Source organism: Zosterops lateralis (genome assembly GCF_965231275.1).
Source record: "Zosterops lateralis genome assembly, chromosome: Z".
Lineage (NCBI taxonomy): Eukaryota > Metazoa > Chordata > Aves > Passeriformes > Zosteropidae > Zosterops > Zosterops lateralis.
The window spans coordinates 56,557,017-56,575,813 of NC_139800.1; the positions used below are offsets into that span (position 1 = coordinate 56,557,017).

At 39.0% G+C, this 18,797-nt stretch overlaps 1 protein-coding gene across 2 annotated transcripts in view; it reads right to left on the reverse strand.

Moving 5' to 3' along the window:
- Positions 1-7,887: 7,887 nt before the first annotated feature.
- The window catches only part of SNCAIP (synuclein alpha interacting protein), an 88,335-nt gene continuing 77,425 nt past the window's right edge, over positions 7,888-18,797 (reverse strand). The window contains exons 9-12 of one of the 2 annotated variants that reach the window (XM_083884421.1): positions 18,260-18,352; positions 14,785-15,853; positions 12,915-12,982; positions 7,888-8,607 (exon numbers count right to left, since the gene is read on the reverse strand). In XM_083884421.1, the coding sequence (XP_083740547.1) occupies positions 8,523-8,607; positions 12,915-12,982; positions 14,785-15,853; positions 18,260-18,352 (1,315 nt within the window). In that variant the 3' untranslated portion in view covers positions 7,888-8,522. The remainder of the gene's footprint in view (positions 8,608-12,914; positions 12,983-14,784; positions 15,854-18,259; positions 18,353-18,797) is intronic. The other variant, XM_083884422.1, reaches the window with a different exon arrangement.

Genomic DNA, 18,797 nt, shown 5'->3' on the forward strand with positions numbered 1-18,797 from the left:
AAGTCTCTCCTGTCTTTCAGGAAAAAGGCTGAAATAGGCACTGAAACAGCTCCCTATAGATGCCTACTATTTGTCATGTGACAAAATTCTTTACCCAACAAAACCAGAAATTCTGAAAGAACAAGTTCACTACTTTTCTAGTAGAGGACTTTCACAAACAAAATCTCAAATCAAATTGAAACATACATATGCATTTGATGTCCAGATGAATATTTTGTCTATTTAACACTGCCTAATGAAATATGTGCCTATTTAATGTTTGCTTTAAAAGTATAGTAAAAAGCAAACTAGGAGAATGTCAGGGGTTTTTAATTGCTAAAGCATAAAAAGTTTTTCTCCCTGTTTCTTTTACTGTGTTCTGTTTCAGCATATGCTTAGCCTGTTCATATGAAGACAGCAAGGCTTTCAGTGTGAATATCTACAATGGGATTTCTTTGTAGTAATCTTTGTTCTTAATTTCTTTTAATGCTTTGAAGTACACTTGAAAGCACTTACTTTCCGTACTTTAAGGTTTGTGAAGACATATTGCTATTCTACTAAAAACTGGCAAAAATTATCCTCAGTGTTGACACTGGATGTCACTGGATGGCAATTTTCTACCACAGAATCAGAGTGCTCGTGAATATGTTTGACTCTTTTCTATTCCATACTGTAGAGGGAAAACAGCTACAGAAAAGACACTTAGGAGAGTATGCCCAGGAGCATATCAGGAGCATATCAGGCAAACACATTTTAGACCTTGAGATATCCGAGAGACTTTTAGGTGAGACCAGTCAGCACTTTGCCCACAGTGCTGTTTGTACTATTTTAAAAGCAATGCATGTAAAATTATTTCTTGCAAATGCATTCCCAGTGGAGCCAGAAAATATAGGCTATAGATTTTGGGGATTTCTTTCTCTGTTAAGATTTTAGGAAGTCCAAGGACAATTGTGATCTGTAATACCATTTGTAAGGGGTACACAAAGGATTTTCTCACTTTCAAGTGTCTCAGAAAGCAGTTTGCACAAATGCAGCTGCTTCAGACATGTTTTTGGGATTTAAATCTTCATGGTAAGAGGAAGTTATTGTCTCCTCTAGGTGAACTGTTAAATATCATGCTCCAGGAAATAAAAGAATTGGCTGATTTATGTACTTTTTACTTGGTAACTAAAGGACCTGGAATAACACAGATTTAATCAGCATCCTATTGTGTATTGCCAAGTGAGTTCTTCTTGAGTAACATCAGTGAATCATCCCCTGACACCAGCAGGACACAGAGAGCACTGCAGCATATGAGTGCATTGCAGAATGGGGTACCCAAGACAGCTAGTAGTACCTGCAGCAAATTCATCCAGTGGCAAGTTACAAACAATTCCCTCTGAAAAGCAGGAAAAACTGCCAACAGCCTGTTTTACACCTGCACTTTTACCGTGCAGCTCTTTTCTGCACAGGCCTTGTTCCCATTGCTAGTAAAGGAGGCAGTTTGTAGGGCACCGGCAATCCTGCCACTTTGCAGGTGTTAGGGCAGTGCAAATCATGGTGACTATTGCTCAGTGAGACGCCCGAGTACCTTAGGAAGCAGGTAATGCTGATGATCCAACTCTTCTGTCCTCTTTTCCTCCCAGAACATGCCATTATCAGCACCAACTCTGGCTTTAAAGAACCCTTCACCAATGTGCCCTTTTAACATCAAAGAACTGACCCTATCACTTGAATGGCAAAACATTTTCCTGTGCTGCTAGAAGGATTTTTTTTTTTTTTTAATGTATCTAAGATTTTTTTTTATACATATGTCCAGCGAGAGAATGCCAGAATCTGTGTTTGGCCAATAGGAAAGGGAACTATGAGTGCCAAGTACAGGACAGGATTAGTCTCAGGATCTCTATATTCTCATTCCACACTTGCTCTACTCACTTGGGCAGTAGCAACTTCCTTCACCAAAACGTGTACCTTTAGCTGCTGGTCAAGATTCTTCCTTTATTTAAAGCTGGATGTTCAATTACCCTCTGTAAACCATCACAGAATCAGAGAATGTTTAGGTCTGGAAGGGGTCACTAAAGGTCAGCTAGTCCAAGCTCCCTGGTCAAGCAAGAGTCAGTCCCTAGAGCACATTTCTCAGCGTTGTGTTCAGACATGTTTTGAATATCCCCAGAGTGGAGACTCCACAACCTCTCTGAGCAGCCTGTTCCAGTGCTCAGTCATCCTCACAGTAAAGCTTTCCACCTTTTTCAGGTGGAACTTCCTATGCTGCAGCCTAGTGTCCCTTGTCCTATTGCTTGGCACCACCGAGAAGAGCCTGGCCCATCCTCTAGACATCCTCTCTTTGGATACACATACAGACTGATAAGAACCCTTCTCAGTTGTGTCTTCTCCTGGCAAAACAACTCCCTCAGCCTTTCCTCATATGAGAGGGGCTTCAGTTCCCTTCCATAACCCTCCACTGGACCCACTCCAGGAGCTCCATGTCTTGATTGTGCTGATCCCAGAACTGGGCACAGCACCCCAGGTGAGGCCTTACCAGGGCCAAGCAGAGGGGCAGGATTGCCTCCCTTGACCTGCTGGCAAATGCTCTTCCGAATGCAGCCCAGGATTCCATTGGACATTCCTGCTTGGACACACTGGCTCTATTTTCTGTGTACCACTACTGCATGTACAGTGAAATCTGAGAATCCTGTAAATAAACCTTTGCTTATAGCTCCTGGTGCCCAGTGAAAACTAGGCATTGTACTGAACAGAAGGATTTTATCTTGAAAGACCAGAATAATATTTTAGAAGCTGTCACATTTGGGTAGACATTTTCAAGAAAGTGTACAGTTAAGTCACTTAGCGATTCCTTAGCAAACCTGTAGGTGAATCTTGTCTGACCAGTGCTCTCAGAAAATAACTGCCATGTCATGGACTACTCACAGAATTGTTGGTTGTCTTGACAGTACTATAAAAGTCACGGGGTGGGAAGACCTCAGAGTTTTCCCTTTTAAGTTGATTCTGTTAGAGTAGAATCACAAACCCATTAAAGGAGAACTGCCTGAAAGGGATCTCAGGAGGCCATCTAAATCCAGCTGCCTGCCTCATGGCATTTCTGATGGTTGTTGGTACCATGTTATTTCTGACAGTTGCTTCTCCACCTGTTCTTCAAATCCTCTAATTATGACTCTCTCCCATCTTCCCCCTGGCTATTGTTTCCAGTGCTAACATTACTTGCTAACACATGACCTCCATATCTTTTGCTACAGTTCTATATTTACTGCTTCTTGTTCTGCCTCTATTAGACAATGTGCAGACCAACAAGGAGGGGCATTATTTCCATCCTCCTTTTTATCTGTGTACTGGAAGACAGTAGTCTCAACATTTTTATGCATATGCAAGCACATAGGTATATGGCCAGGCCACAGTTTTTTGAACTGCAAAGCCCCTGAATTTGTCCCTAAGCTGCAGTTTTTCCATACCCTATCTAAATGTAAGGCTGTGTTCATGTCTGAACAGGAAAGAGGGCAAACTCCTCTTGGGCCTTTCCCCCTCACTTCCAGATCTACATGACTTTCTTTTCTTGGAGTGGTATTGCTTTCTGAAAACAAAGATAAAAGCTAGCTCTGTGTTCTAACAGCATCAGGATTTCTTATCAGTTTCCCAAATATACCCTGAATAATTATTTTCCTTCTTCCTGTACACTGCTTGCAAGTAAGCACACTGGCAAAACACCTAACTGTTACAGTGGGAAAGGAAGTGACTCTGCAGCTGTTCTCCAGGAAACAGATGGCTAGAGCTATTATTTACAGCTGACCATATATGTTAGACAAAAGCCATCCACACTAAAAAATCTGGAGTATCTGGAAAAGGGGTGATGCATTACTAAATGTGTGCAATGAGGACGGGTGGTTGTTGCTGTGTACGTAGCACCCTTCTTTACTTGGAAGAGCTTGTGTCGCATATTAAGAACCAATCTGATTTCTCCTGTCTAAAGTCTCTGATACTTGGATCAAAATTACATATTAAGTGACTATTATAATGAAGAAAAGATGGGTACAAATAGTGAATAGTATGTCTGGTGTACACGAGAAGGTGATAGGGCAGTGCTATTCTATAGAGGCAGAGGATGAACTGCAGGTAATCCCCTGCCTTGGCTTTTACACTTGGCATACAGTGCTCACTGTAGTTCTGTGTCTGAAAGGTATTTTGGTTGCAGGGCAAGTGCTGTACTTCTCCTGCACAACTGTTTGCTTAACTTCCAACCTCAAAATACAGAGAAAAAAGTTATACAAAAGCTAACTAAGTAACAGCCCGTACTTGGATGTACAGCTGGAAAGACATTTTGGAACTTGATAGGAAATGACTGGATGATAGGAAATGAAATATATTTGAGAAAATATTCCTACTATGTCATTGAAAAACCGCTTTATGACAGTCAATTAACCCTTGCAGTTTGATGTTATGAGTGTGGGAACCACATTTTAAACAAATATTTCTGTTGATTTTTCATCAAGTAGGTGGCTTGACAAAAGGCCAAGAAATATTTCAAGCGTATGAGGACATGTGTCTTGGTCTACATGCAAAGTTGTCTCACCTTGAGATCCATTCACTAATCCATTAATTCATACCTGGCATATGATGTGCTGACATTTCTACTTTAGTTTTGGCTGTGTTGCATGATCATATTCTGACATTTCTTGTGATGGTAAGTGATGAAACATGCAACAAATCAGCTCTAACAGAGCATATTTCTGAGACAGTTACCATTTTGTTACAAATAAGTGGATGTTGGAGTATTTTCTTTTTTACTGTTATGCTGTCAGTCGTATCTTGTTATGCTACTGAACTTATGCCAGCTTGATGTTACAAAAAGGTTTCTGAATGGCAGTTACAGTGGAATGAATATTATACTGATTAGCCTCTTCCACCCACTTCATACAAATATGCTGACTATAGTTATTTTATTTATTAATACCTTACTAAACCAATGCATTTGACCTCCACCTAATACCTTACTAAACCAATGTATTGACTTGGACACTGAAAGGCAAATAAATGGAATAACATGAAAATGCTACCCTACCAATGTAGGACAAAGCACACCATTCTGTTGATGAAACTAAAGCACCATTCTTGCAGTTTTGATGCTGCATATGTATCCATATGCCGCTCGCCTCAAATAACCAAAACCAAATAAATCAGTCAGCGATGAAAAAATCACATGGGTCTTAGCAAATGATTTTCATTTTTCAAAAAAGGAGTCAGGAATTACCTGAAATTGGGAATTCATTACTGCTCTCTGGCACCCTGTTTATCACCTATGGTACAGAACTGCAGATAAAGACTGAGAGGCTTATTCTGACATCTTCTGGGTGACAGATCACAAAAAGGTATTAATTGTATCTCTGCATCTGTACCTGCCCATAGGTACAGTTTTACTATGACATGCATTTGTTCACTAGCAAATTGTTGACTTCTTTGATCAAAAATTTCTGAGTGGATGGAAGAGAATCTTTTATGCAAGAGCTGTAATCATAAGGGGCTTATGTTCCTGCTAAAAGCTTTGGGTAAGTAATATTTCCTGAAGATGTTTGGTGGAAATTCACTGATCATCTCTTCTGCCTCTGGGAAATGCTTATGCTTTGCTGACAGAAGCCTGACTTAGGCTCATGCCAGAAGGGATTTGCTTGGAGGATTAAAAACTAAACAGAAGGAGTAACGGCACCTGGATTTTATAGCTACTAAGGATACAAATGTGCAAAGCACACAGGCATCAGCCAGCTGAAGATCACGGAATCACCACTTCTCTAATAGGCATGACATCACAGTGTATCATGTGCAGGCTCTGGGGCCCTGGGTAGGAAAGAGACTGCAAATTAGGAACAATAAAATCAGAAGTTTATACAACATGAGTTCACCTTAAGCCTTCCAGACACTACTTTTCATGCTTACCTCAAGCTGGCCTCTCTTCTGCACTAGCTTGCTCCAAAATATCTTTCTGCTGCAATGTGCTCAGAAGCCATGGATATCTTTGATCACAGACCCCAAACTTCTCCTGGCATCATACTATCTCACATAGTAATCCACATTGCCCTAGGATCCTTGCATAATTTGCTTCTCCACATGCTGTATAAGAATATACATTGGAAATTGCTACATTGCAGAAAGCAGATAACTTTTAAATCCAGTCTCTAGAGTGGACAGTTTCTTACTTCCAGGGTTTGACAATATATACATCTTGGTCTACTTCAAATCCTTTCACTGAAATTCAGTTTTATCCTGTTTCATCTAGGTACTACAAACTGTGGCAGACTTTACACATCTCCAGTCAGTCAAATATCACTCAGCAGGATTGCTGCTTCTGCCATTCACATGAACACAGTCAACTCTTCACATTCTCAAAAATGCAAATTGCCAGTTTGTTTTAAGCCCCTCTGCCAGACACAGAATGTCTCCTTTTTAGCTCTCTTTCACCACTCTGGCAATTGTTGCACATGTGTCTCTTCTCATTTTGCCTTCAGATTTTTCATATGCACACAAATGACAGGAGGCCCAGCTAGAGGTATTGCTGTTCCTGGCTCACAGATATTTTTGGAGGTTTGGTTGTTTCTTTAAACAGGTCAGCTAAAGTGCTAAGTTTATCACTTTAGGTAAGAAATGGAGTGCTGCCAAGTGGAAAGAATTTCTAAATTTCATTTCTGCAAGTACAGGCTTTTATTTTTTAGTATTGTGTTGGCTTCAGGGTAGGTTTTTTGTGTGTCTGTGTTGGTCTTTTTTGTTTGTTTGGCTTGGGCTTGTTTTTGTTTGTGGTATTTTGTTTGTTTTTCTGCTGTCTCAGTTGGCCCTATATTATCCAGTAGTAATCTGTGCTTACCCAAAGCCTACAAACAGGGTGCCTAGGGCATTCAGCCATCTTGGTCCATGCAAGATGTGTGGCCAAATGTGACATCACTCTGAAGACACAAAGAGATTCACACCTAATTAAAGGCATCCAAATAGTAAGTAACTATTCCAATAGCTTTATTGTCTCAGCTCCCCTGTAGCAAGTAGGAAGAGACTAGCTGGTCCTCCTGGCAAATAAGACATATCTAATACGTAGAATGAATCTCTCTCCTCACTGACCATAAACGATGCCCAACAGTTAAGATAAACACACACACACACACACACACACACACACACACACACACACACAAAAAAAAAAAAAAAAAAAAAAAAAAAAAAAAAAAAAAAAAAAAAAAAAGGCAAGAGAAATTGCACAGAAAGCAACTCTATTGTACTTAATTAAAATCCTCATGTGCCCAGATTTTTTTAGTTACTAGTTCTGCATTTGCAGGAACTTAATTATCACAATATCATAATTTTTATGTCCCTGTCCACTACTGAGAGGTTGGAACTCAATGATCTATAAATGACTTGACCAGCCCAAACCACTTCATGATTCTATGACTGTCTTTGCGACAAAAAAATTTCCTTGGCAAATTTTCTTTGACTTCCCTGTGTTCTATTAGAACAGTCAGCAAAATAAATCCTCATGAATTTGGATCTTTCTCAGCAAACCGTAGCAGTCCTCAAATGGAAATAAATCAACATAATCAAAATAAAGCGAATATATAACACATAAAGCTATAAAAAAATGAGACAAGTAAAGATTGCCTAGTAGTCTGCTTTTGGATGTTGTGCTGTAGGATGCATTTGAAGAATGTACTCAAAGTTTACCAGAAACAAACAGAATTAATTTGTTTTCTCTGAAAAGTTAAAAGAACATTTAATAAAGGGATCATGACAGCTTTGAGAGAATGTGGATTAGAGTTTCAGTAGATTATGCAGTAACTTCAACAAAGCTGAGCACACTGCTAGTGTTTGCCAAGTAGCAGTAATTGGTAACTTAAAATTACACTTTTTATTTCTACATGTTTTAAAGCTGATAAAGTACTACTAAACATTAAAGCAACTCTTGACATATCGAATCGACTGAAATCCAGAAACTGGATGTTGTCTATTTATCAAATGAACAGCAAAAAGAACAATAAAAAAATTAATGTTCAAAAGAGGAAATGAATTATAGGAAGTATCTGCACTCAGTGTCTCCTATTAACACCGTCTTTATTTCCTTTTTACAAAAAATAGAAATAACAACAGACAAACCATACTTAAAAAAAGAAAATCAATGCTTTTGCCTTGATCTCACTGAGGAGCTGTGCAGGCAGAGTCCTGGATGAAATTTTGACAGTATATGCTGTTGACAAAGGGAAATAAAGATATATGACAATATATCCATGCAAGACACAAAGTACAAAATGTGTTCTGTGGCCTAACAAACATTTTGGAGGTTGCAAGTGTTGTAACGATTTTCAAATTGTTACTTCTGCTCACCCATGCCTTTATACAGCATAGCTTACAAACAAGTTACACATACACATATATCATAAAAAAAGATTTGTATATTGTCTAACTGATACAAATTAAGGCATTCTAACAGCTGCTGTTTTGCTGGTGAGGGGTATGTCTCATATTAGTGTTTCAAAAGGCTATGTTTCAGATATTTCAGACTAAGTGAGACATCAAGACATGGTTTAGAGGAAGAATTCCTGCAGCTCTGGCTCTTTAGTACTCTTTTGAGTGTCAGACTTCCGGATTTTCCAGTTGATGTCATCATGCCTGGAGAAAAAAAAGGAGAAAATTACTCAGTGGTAACACTAAAAATATAAAGGGGTTGGCAGTGTGTTTATTTACCCTGCTTTGTTCCATTTGTATGTACTGAAATCTGAATTAATCTTCCTCTTTGGGGTTATTTTTCTAGACATATGCTACATAAAATAGTGGATTTTTTTTTCTGGGTTATAGCTTCCATTCTGAAATCAAACCTGAAAACCCATGGGATGATGAGGAGCTTTTAAAGTCACAGCATTAATTAGTGTGCTGTTGTCATGTTCTGGTAATAATGCATAGAATATCAAAAAATTCCTTGTACTTCAGAGAAAAGTATCAAAGTGACAGAAAAATCCACTACAATGAACATTAAATATATCCTATTGGTTCCTGACTCTGCCTGTAATAGAATTATCTCGTGCCCATGAATAATCATCAGAGAGAAATGAACCTATCTATCTACTGCGTAGGAGATCTGAATGACAGCTTGCCACTTAGAGTAGAAAAATTAAGCACAAAATTAAACATATTCGTAGCACTCATTTTCTTCACTTCCTTTCATACGCTCTTGTTCTGAATTCCCAGAATGCTCCCCTTCTCTTCAATTAACCTTTCAACTGATTGTTGACTAAGCATCCAGTCCATGGCAATTTTCAAACTCATTAAGAGCCTCACTTTTAGTTATTACTACTGAAGATCAAAACTCCTACAATACAATCATGATTAGCTGGTTTGCTGCTGCAAAGGACAGAGGCACTAGAGTGAGAGCAAGAGTGTGTATGAAGAACTTTGCCTTTAACTCATATATTGGTGAGCCTGGCTCTTTTAAGTCAGAATAGCTTTATTTCAGCCTACAACCATCACAAAGAACCAAATATTCCCAAGAAACTTATACTTACAGTGATTAGATAACCTAGTGGCTGCTTTAGGGTTTAACAGAAGCTAACCTCATGGACCATAGTTTTGGGTCCTAATAAGAAGTTCATGAGTTGATCATTCTATTTCAACCCCCCCTTTTTTCATCTAAATTACAGTTGTCACATACCCAAAGCAAGAGCAAAAGGCACAGAATTGAGTCAGGCAAGACAGACTTTGCAGGACTGAGTCTGAGGAAGTAAAAGAAGGGCTTAACTCTTTGCCATATCTTCATGTTGGCATTTTACATGCATTGCTGTCATCATAGCATTAACCATGTATCTTTACTAAAGAATGCTTTCTAAGGCTAAGATTTACCTGCTGCATTGGCTCAGGCTTGCAGTGTTGAAAAAGCCTGTGGGTGAGCTCCCCATGTAGAGGCTCATTAGGCACAACAAAGATCCCTTTTGGCAGCTCTACAGTTGCAATGTGACCTCAATGAGGAACATTTTTAGCTAACGCAGATATCTCTAGGTGACAATATTGAACAGACAACAGACACACCTTCTGCAAGTGTGCTTCCTGGCCTGGAGAAAATATTGGTATTACCAATATTGCTAATTAGTAACCAAATTTCTAATTAAATTTCTAACATCTTCTAGTGCCTGTATCACCAGTTATACATCCTCTCATGCAACAGGCAGGGATGCAATATCACAACGGTTCACAAGAGAACAAATGTAAATCTTTTGCAACAAAGCTGCTTTCACATTGATGGTATACTCTACTAATACAAATGGTTACTATTTTGTTCTACACATAGATAAGCATTATTTTTCTGGAGGATATATTTGAAGTTGTAATTTATCCAATATTGGGCCTAGCAGTGTGATACATATTAGGTTAGATCCACTTGCTGTTTTAGAAGCATACCCATTTTTACTATCTGACAGACATCTGATGATGGATTCTGCTGAGTGCCCCCATGTAGGAAGCAATTTTGCTGTTGATAGCTGTACCTAATACAGGGTTTTATATTGATATGGTGAGTTACTGCTTATTTTAATGTAATGCAGATCTCAGATGATTTAAAGTGTGGGAAAGAGCTGTTCATTGGCATATAAAATGGAAAAACTACTAAAAGTATTTGCTTGGAGTTCTAATATGCCAAAGTAGCTAATCCTTCCAAAAGAGGAAAAAATATCCCAAACCATCTTGCATGTCCAAAATTTCCTCCAAGGCTTTAGGAAAAATGGGGTGTATCAAATTTAAAAAGGCCAGTAAAAAAAAATAGCACAGTCCTCTACCATTATGCTGTGACCAACTTGAAAAAGTAAACTACAAAGCCTTAATGTACTTAGGGCTATGTTGAATAAAAAACCCAAACCAAAACAAAACAAAAAAAAACCCGCAAAAAAAACCCCCAAAAAACCAAAACAATGAAAAGAATAGAAGCTGAAGAAAAAGGTGCTGGAAACTAGTTGACAGGAATGTCATCTCACTGAAAGTAGATTTCGTATCATGACTTCAGATTTCAGAAAATGCTAATTAAATTCCCTGCTATAATGGTGTAGTGTGAAAATGGGCTTGGGACAGTGTTAAAAAATATAACTATCCAATATAAAAATCTGTAAAGGTTTTAACCACCAAAGACTGCCCTGTTTTCAAAAAAGTTCTTTTTTCCAAAATAGTTCTGAAATGGTAATTATGTAGTTTCCCCAGACTATCCAGGGAAAATTCAAACAGTGTCCAGAAGCTTGTAGTGCACACAAAGGCGATGTTCCTTTAAGATTTAAATGTCACAACTGCTGGACATCATGTAGTTGACAAATGACAGGCACTCATTTTGCTATTCAAAAATCACAACATATGCTAGAGGTCATTACAAAGGCTAGCTTAGAAGCTCTGAGAACCTTCAGGTCTGTGTCCTGATTTTTGAAAAGCATAATACAACTTCCATTCTTACAAGATATTTGGAAATCTCATGCCACAGAATTTGGCAGAGAGTTTGCCCACTTTCTATATTGCGGGTACTGTACAGCCTCCTCAAGCTGTGCCCTTTGTGCACTCTGCTCCTTGTTTCCTACTCTCCAGTCCTCCATGTGTCCATGGTAATGGGGGCAGCTTTAGGACATGGTGCCTGGACCAGCAGACCCTGAACAGATAGCTAGGAGTTCACGCCCAACCATCACTCTCCCAGCAAGTGACTCCAGATACACTTCTTTCCAATCTGAAATTTTCTATTTCTGGGAAAATGCCACATTGCCAGGAATTTCTCACACAAGAGTAGTTACACAAGGCAAGTGACAAATTACAACAACTGCCTACATCTGGGAGATGGCTCTAACATAAGGATGAGATTATTCATTTTGCATGACTTTAAGATTTGGACAGGCAGCTGGATGTTTTGACTGGAAGCTGCCCACTGATGCTCCCTCAAACTGCTGCTATCCAGTTTTCTGCACAGAATTTTCCTTCTTTGTTTTCAGGAGAGAATGAAACCTCTTGGAAATCCTACAGTTTCTGTTTTCACATACACTGTGCCAATGGCTTCTGAACAAGACTCACATCTCCAGTACAGAAATTAAGTTTTTAAGTATGGGAAGGTCCTGCAATAGAAAACCAGTGAATGGACCCCTCCTTCCTCCATGTATTAGATACTTAGAAAACACTAACTTGAAGGTGACTTAGGGCCTTGAACTGCACAACAACTAATACTAAACAAATCTTACATCTCAGTTTAACAGAAAAAGAGAAAAGGAATTTGTGAGTGTTAAAAAGTTAAGTAAAAATGACAGGCCATTTTTAGAGAGCATTTACTTGAAAAATACACAAACATTTTATCGAGTGTTGTTTTTTCCAACATATCTTCATGGAATTGAGGGACTGGTCTATCTTCCTGAATATAATCCTGTTGAAACAGGACTAAATTAAGGAGTTTGAACACAGTCAGAGTTAATCAGACTTTCAAAAAACAGATTTAACTTCAAAGTCTAAAAGGTAAGAAAAGTCTGAAGAGTAAGAAAAATATGTGAAAGTAGAAGAGCATTTAAACTTAAAGTACAGCATTCTGCTTCATGTTCTCAATATTCTCTTTTTAGAGATGAACTGTGGTCTTTTTGCTCTTCTCATGAGAGGAAATTTAATTTCCATTCTCATCTGGTACTTGACTTTTATTCAACAGAGGCAGAGTACTCAGCCAAAGTCTGCTATACACCCTGGTGGATTTATGAGCATGAATACTTTCTGTACTTGCTTGGAACTGAAATCCTGTAGCCAGTTCAATGGTGACATCAGCAGAAATCCATCATAAATTTCTGCTTTTCTAGGAGTTCAGATGCTCCTCTACTTCCCCTCTTGTGAATCAATTCCAGTGTTTCAGTTACAATGTTAGCAAACACATACAATTTGAGAAAAGAAGGCAACAGAGATGCTAAACATTACCATGCATAAGCACATACCAAGCATAGTTACACAATTCTTCATTCAGCATGCTAGAAGAAAAACTGGTGTAGCTGAAGTAAGGATCCTAAGGAAGTACAAGATCAAATCAATTAAGAGCATGCACAGAGCTTCCCACATGGATAACACGAAAATCTACTAAAACATGCAGTCAGTCACAGTAACATTTTAACAGATTTCTTTTTGCACCTGAATCTGTTATCTCTTGGAGATATGTGCTATGGTCCTTTGGCTTGTAGGAAACTTTAGTCTTTCCACAGTTTTGATGCTGGCAGCAGTGACATGCCAACATGGCCTTTTCACAGAACAAGCATTTTACATTGCAAGCATCAATACTGTTAGAATTACCTCATTCAATCCTTCAAATTTCTTAGGGAACTACAGAAACTGCTCATGGCCTTGCAACCTATCAGAACGCTGACGACAGACTGTCTTTTCCCCTGTCACTATGAAATCTGAATCACCCACTTAAAAAGTAAAAAAGTTACTGTGTTATAAAAATATTTTGTTAAATTGGCTGTTCAACTAGATGGTGCATGTCTTTAAAGGCTCAAATCAGCAGTTCATATTGTGATTCTGAGTAAACTTTAAGAAACACAGTCACACTTCAACTTAGCCCTTTAGGTCTCCTTTGAATTTTTCATTCAGTTTCATTTAATTTCATTTCAGTCTGCTATAGCATTACTGGTCTAATAGCACTCACTAATATGGACTATTCACTATTTCCCAGTTCTTTCTTTCCACTGTTTCTTTTGCCTCCTCTTTTCCTAAGATTTTCCTGTATTTTTCTCCCATTACCTTGTCATACTTTCTACAGTAGATAATTTACTACTGCTGCTCCTCCCCCTATTGGCCTGCCTTATGTGTTTTTCTCCATCTTGAAATTATTCTTTCACCTCATGTCTTTCCATCTACTGCTTCCCTCCCTCTCTGTCTTCCACAGAGGATTAAATCATCTCCCATTCTCTCTCACTCACCTCTACTGTATCTCTAGATGCTCACAGTACTCTCCACTCCACAAACCTACTGCACCCACAGTATTTCCTACATCTGTCTCTTCTATTCAGTGCAAAATAACAGAATCACAGAATCAATTAGGTTGAAAAAGACCTTCGAGATCATCGAGTCCAACCTATGACCTAAAACCTTGAAAGATGCATTTGTTCCAAGTATTTTCTCCTTCCTTTTAAATAGGAGGACCAGTCTTTTAATTGCACACACCCCTCTTTCCCTTGGATTCCCAGAAAATGCACTCTGTTCACTGCAGAAAGGAGATCTGAATCCAGTACGTTTTGTGACAGGCCAACCATCTGCTCTGACACAAGATTGTGCTATGAGGAGAAGGTGGTCAAAAAAGACTTGCTGCTGACAGCTTCAATACCTAGGACTGGCTGCAGCTCCCACAGAAGCAGGAAGGACCATTTCTGTAATTTTTCTTTGTTATGTTTCCTATTCTGTTGGCCTCATCAGTCTTTATAGGATAGGACACAGCTAGTCCTTCAGTTATTTACTCCTCAGAAAACCCATGTTTTCAAGACTGGCATTCTTATTGTGTGTTTTGCCACTCATTGCAACACCAAACATCATTTCCATGTGAATCACTTTTCTGTGGAAAGCTTTCAACACAGAATATGTGAATCATGTGCCCTAAGAGCACAGACTCTATACATAAGGAATACCTGCCCCTCCTTGGAAAATTCTTCCAAAACTAAAAAGTAGATGGAGGTCACCCTTTCTGCAGGTCAAATATAATAAAGTATTTGTGTGTATTGTTTTGCAACGGAAAGGCAGAAGGAAGAAGCTGTCAAACTTATGCATTACTTAATTAGGCAAGAAAAAAAAGGCTCCTCCTTCTTTCAGTGTACTCACTGGCTTGTTTCTTCCTTTTGAGACAACTGCTGGATTTCCCTTGCTTTCTGTTGTCTTCCTTCCTAGTGAGGTAAAAGGCAGCGTTGAGGAGGTTTTGATGAGGTTTGCTGTTTGACAATTGTTGTTGTTATTTTGGTTACCACTCAGTGTCTCCATTATGGACCGGAAGGCTCCAAAAGGCCTTTTCAGTTGGTCCCCTGCATGCTCCCCAGAGCTGGCTGGAGCCTGCATGAGTCCTTTGCTCCGGTCTTTATCCTTTTCCTCAGTTAGTTCTGACTCTGCTAGCTCCACCTGCACCACAGGCTCCTCAAAAGTTACCCGAAGTTTCAAATTTTGAGACGTTCTGCGCTTTGAAGATGGAGACTTGAGAGCACTCTTAGGGCTGGTAGCAACCTTCTGGGCAGTGGCACTGTCTGTGTTGGATGGAGAGTTGTCTCCACAAAACTGGCTCTGAGGCACCGTACCAGACTGGTACGGGGCTTCGTTATCTGGATCGCTGCTCTCTGAAGTAGGGGAAGGACTGTGGCCATCCACAGACTTGGAGACCCTGATACCAAAAGGGAAGCGCCGTCCAGCTGTGGAAGTGTGCTTCTTAAGCATCATGTTCAAACTCTCTGTGCTCTCAACACTCTCCACTATAGGCTGAGGTCTTGGTTTGTCAGTTCTTTTCACAGGGGTGTTCTTGTGGTCCTCAGAATTAGCTGAATCTGTATCAGACTCACTGAGAGATCGCTGCATCAGTTGCCTCAGTCGGGCTAATTTCAACTCCCTTTTCTCTGGCAAAATCTTCTTCACGTTCTTGGAGGATGCATGAGCATCCTGAAATTCCAAAGTCAGCTTTTCCTGCATACAGACATTTTCAGAGATTTCCTTCCCCAACAACTGGCGCAAGATTTTATCTGAGTCCTCATCTTTTATCTTAGCTCGAGCACGACCAGATGTGCTTGTTCCCAAGCTGCCAAGAATCTGAATCCCATCTTGGGTGTTCAATTTACTTTTTGGTGGAGACAATTCATCTGCTTCAGATGGTTTCCACTGGGTTTTGCCAGAAGCAGGAGATGATGGCAAGCTTAAAGAAGAAAAAAAGGAAATGTCAGAGCAAAGTCAAGGCATATCTAAAATGTGAAACTGGCATTTCCAATGTATGGGTCTGTCTCAGTTTATTGTTACTTATCCTTTTCATTGGTACTCACATGGAATTCATTACTGTGATGGCACAGCAAAGATTACATAGAGAAGGATGTAATATTGTTTTCACTCCTATGTAGAATTTGAGTATCTTCACTTTGTCTTATAAAAAAAACTCCTTAAAATCAAAACTTAGAATGGTTATTCAAACACCAAACATGACTTTATGAGGAAAACGCTAGAGACACTACTCCTAATAGCGTGAGCTGACATGCAAAAAAACACCACAAGGCCAAATGCCTACTATCCAAGTCACACCATAATAAAAAAGTAGCTTATTCTAAGTCCTGTGAAAGTACCACCTGTCTGCATAGCAATGGTTTCATAAATCTAACCTGCATCTGGTATTAATAATAACAACCATATAAGACCTCATAAAAAGTCAGGGTAATTTGCACTCAAAACCTTTTCAGACATGAAATACTGAAAAGCAAGAGAAAGGTGACATGAATGTATTTCAATACTAATAGAATAATAAATTAAATTTAGAACTCCATCCATTTTACAGAAGGAAACAGCAATTTCAACAATGCTGGATTTGTGAAGAATGTAAATTGCAGAGATCTTTTCTTTTCCTGTGACATATGCTAGAGCTCATAACACTTCACATTCTTACTTTAAAACACTTTTCCTCTAAGCAAAGATAAGGTGACAAAATTTAGGTTCTTGTGAGGCTGGCAAGCACCTTCTGCTCTGATGAGTCCATAGTTCTCACAGTGTAAAAAATTCACATGCCTATACTAAGCACCTCATTTTCAAGTAATTTTATGGGTTTTTTTCCATGGCAAACCTAAACACTCTGAAGAACATGCATTTATCTACAGCGCACATTCCTAATAAAAGGGATATGTTATCTGAGATCTGCTACTCCCTCCTTGGATGATGAAAATATCTGTAAGTGAGTTCCAACTAGAAGGGAAAGTAGTAACCAACTACGAAATAAAATAAATAGAGTGTAATTTTCAGACTTGCTCACTTAACTAAAATGATGTTGAAGCCTACCGTTTTACAGGAATAATGAATTATGAGGGATCTGCTTTCACCTGATCTTATCTGATACTGAAAGTAAAACAGTCCTGGTGCACATCAGAACTCAGTTGAGAGACCACTGAAAGATCAGGCAGCAAAAATCATAGAGACCAAATGAGCTGGAAAACAGCTTTTGGTCCCATTGTCCCTGTTGAGATGGCACATAGGGAAGACAAAGATTCCTAAAAAAAGGCAAAAAACCCTTTTTTCAGTGTGGTTTTCTACTTCAGCAGGGATTTGGAGTTTACAAATTCCTTTACACAAATGTGTCTCTAATCCAATGACTTTGTTATCTACAACTGCAACTGTTTGCACTTCTCTGAAACAGCGACACATGAAATTCAGGGCCATGGAGCACTTTTACAGAAAAATGCTCAGGATTCTGTGAGAATTGAAAAAAAGCAGTCACTGGCCCTAGAATTTCATACTTGATGACCCAAAGGTCTGATTGTCAATAGCTGCAGAAGCTTTTACGCTGGCTTTAGAGTTCCACATATATGTAGCTCCCTAACAACTCTGAAACAGGGAGAAACACTGTATATGGCTTCCAGAGGAAACTAGATTAAAAATAAGGAAAAACTAAGCTCTATTTGCATGTCAGCTACTTAATTTCTTTCAAAATTATCTTCAAATTGCTCTGAGACTGAAGTAATGCTTGCTTCATCTGCTTCCATGCAGATCTCTCAATGTCACAGAGATTCAGCCCTCTGTCTTCCTCTTTAATGTCTGAAGCTTGTGTTTATTTCTGTGACTTCTGACAGGATATATAGGTAATACATTAAGTTTCCTGAATTTTGACTTCTTATACAAGCTACAGCAGGTAAAAGATTTAATGAGTATAAGGAGCCTTATTAATACGAAAGCAGGTTCTTTTGCTAACTTTTTATAACTTACTGCTAAAGTAATGTATAATAGACCAACAAAACATCAAACTTTACTAAAGGGGAAAACCCTTTCCTAGGGTTTCTAGTATCTTCTGCTGTTCGTCTAATTCAAAATATACTACATTCCACTGTAAAATTGGCTTTCACTCTATTGGGAAGCAGGGACTACTTAATTTATACTCAGAAATTTCCAATATTTATCAGCATTACTCATTGTCAAATTCTAGAAGCTGAGCTTTGAGTCCACGAGGTAAAACCCCACATATTTTTTACAGAACACATCTACTATTCAGCCAGGTCACAGCTTCTCCTGACAACTGATGTATTATGAAAGTGTGCAAATACAGGCTGCAGTACCGTTCCAGCCACCTTACCTTGGGGACATGGACAGTGACTTGCCCTCTGACCGCTGGGCTTCTAAAAGCTGCTGGAGCTGGTTCTGTAATGTCACACGTTCCACAGTCTGCCTGCAAGAAAATGTAGGACTGTTTACCTCAAATTGTAAAACTGACTGCATAAGTTACAGGAAAACTGAGAAAAATGTGTCAGATTACTTATTATACTTCATATAAGGACAAGTGTGTGATCATAAGTGACAGTGAATTGAAACTGAGTGACTCACAGACACAAAAATATGGTAAACTTAGGGTCATTTTGCTTCTTACTTGTTTATGGAAAAGAAGAGAAAGTGCATAGATTAAGCAGTCACTTCCTATGTTCAATGGATGGCCTTTGCCATCTGAGCAACAGCTCAGGCAACTGCTCTCTCCCTTTCTATTTGCAAATTAACTCAGAGAAAAGCTTCTGCCCACTGGAAAGGATTTGTCCAAACTACAGCTGCAGGATGGAATTAGGTATTTGATGTCTGTACCACATCTGCTTGTTGCGCAACCTTTCCAAAAGTCCTACCCA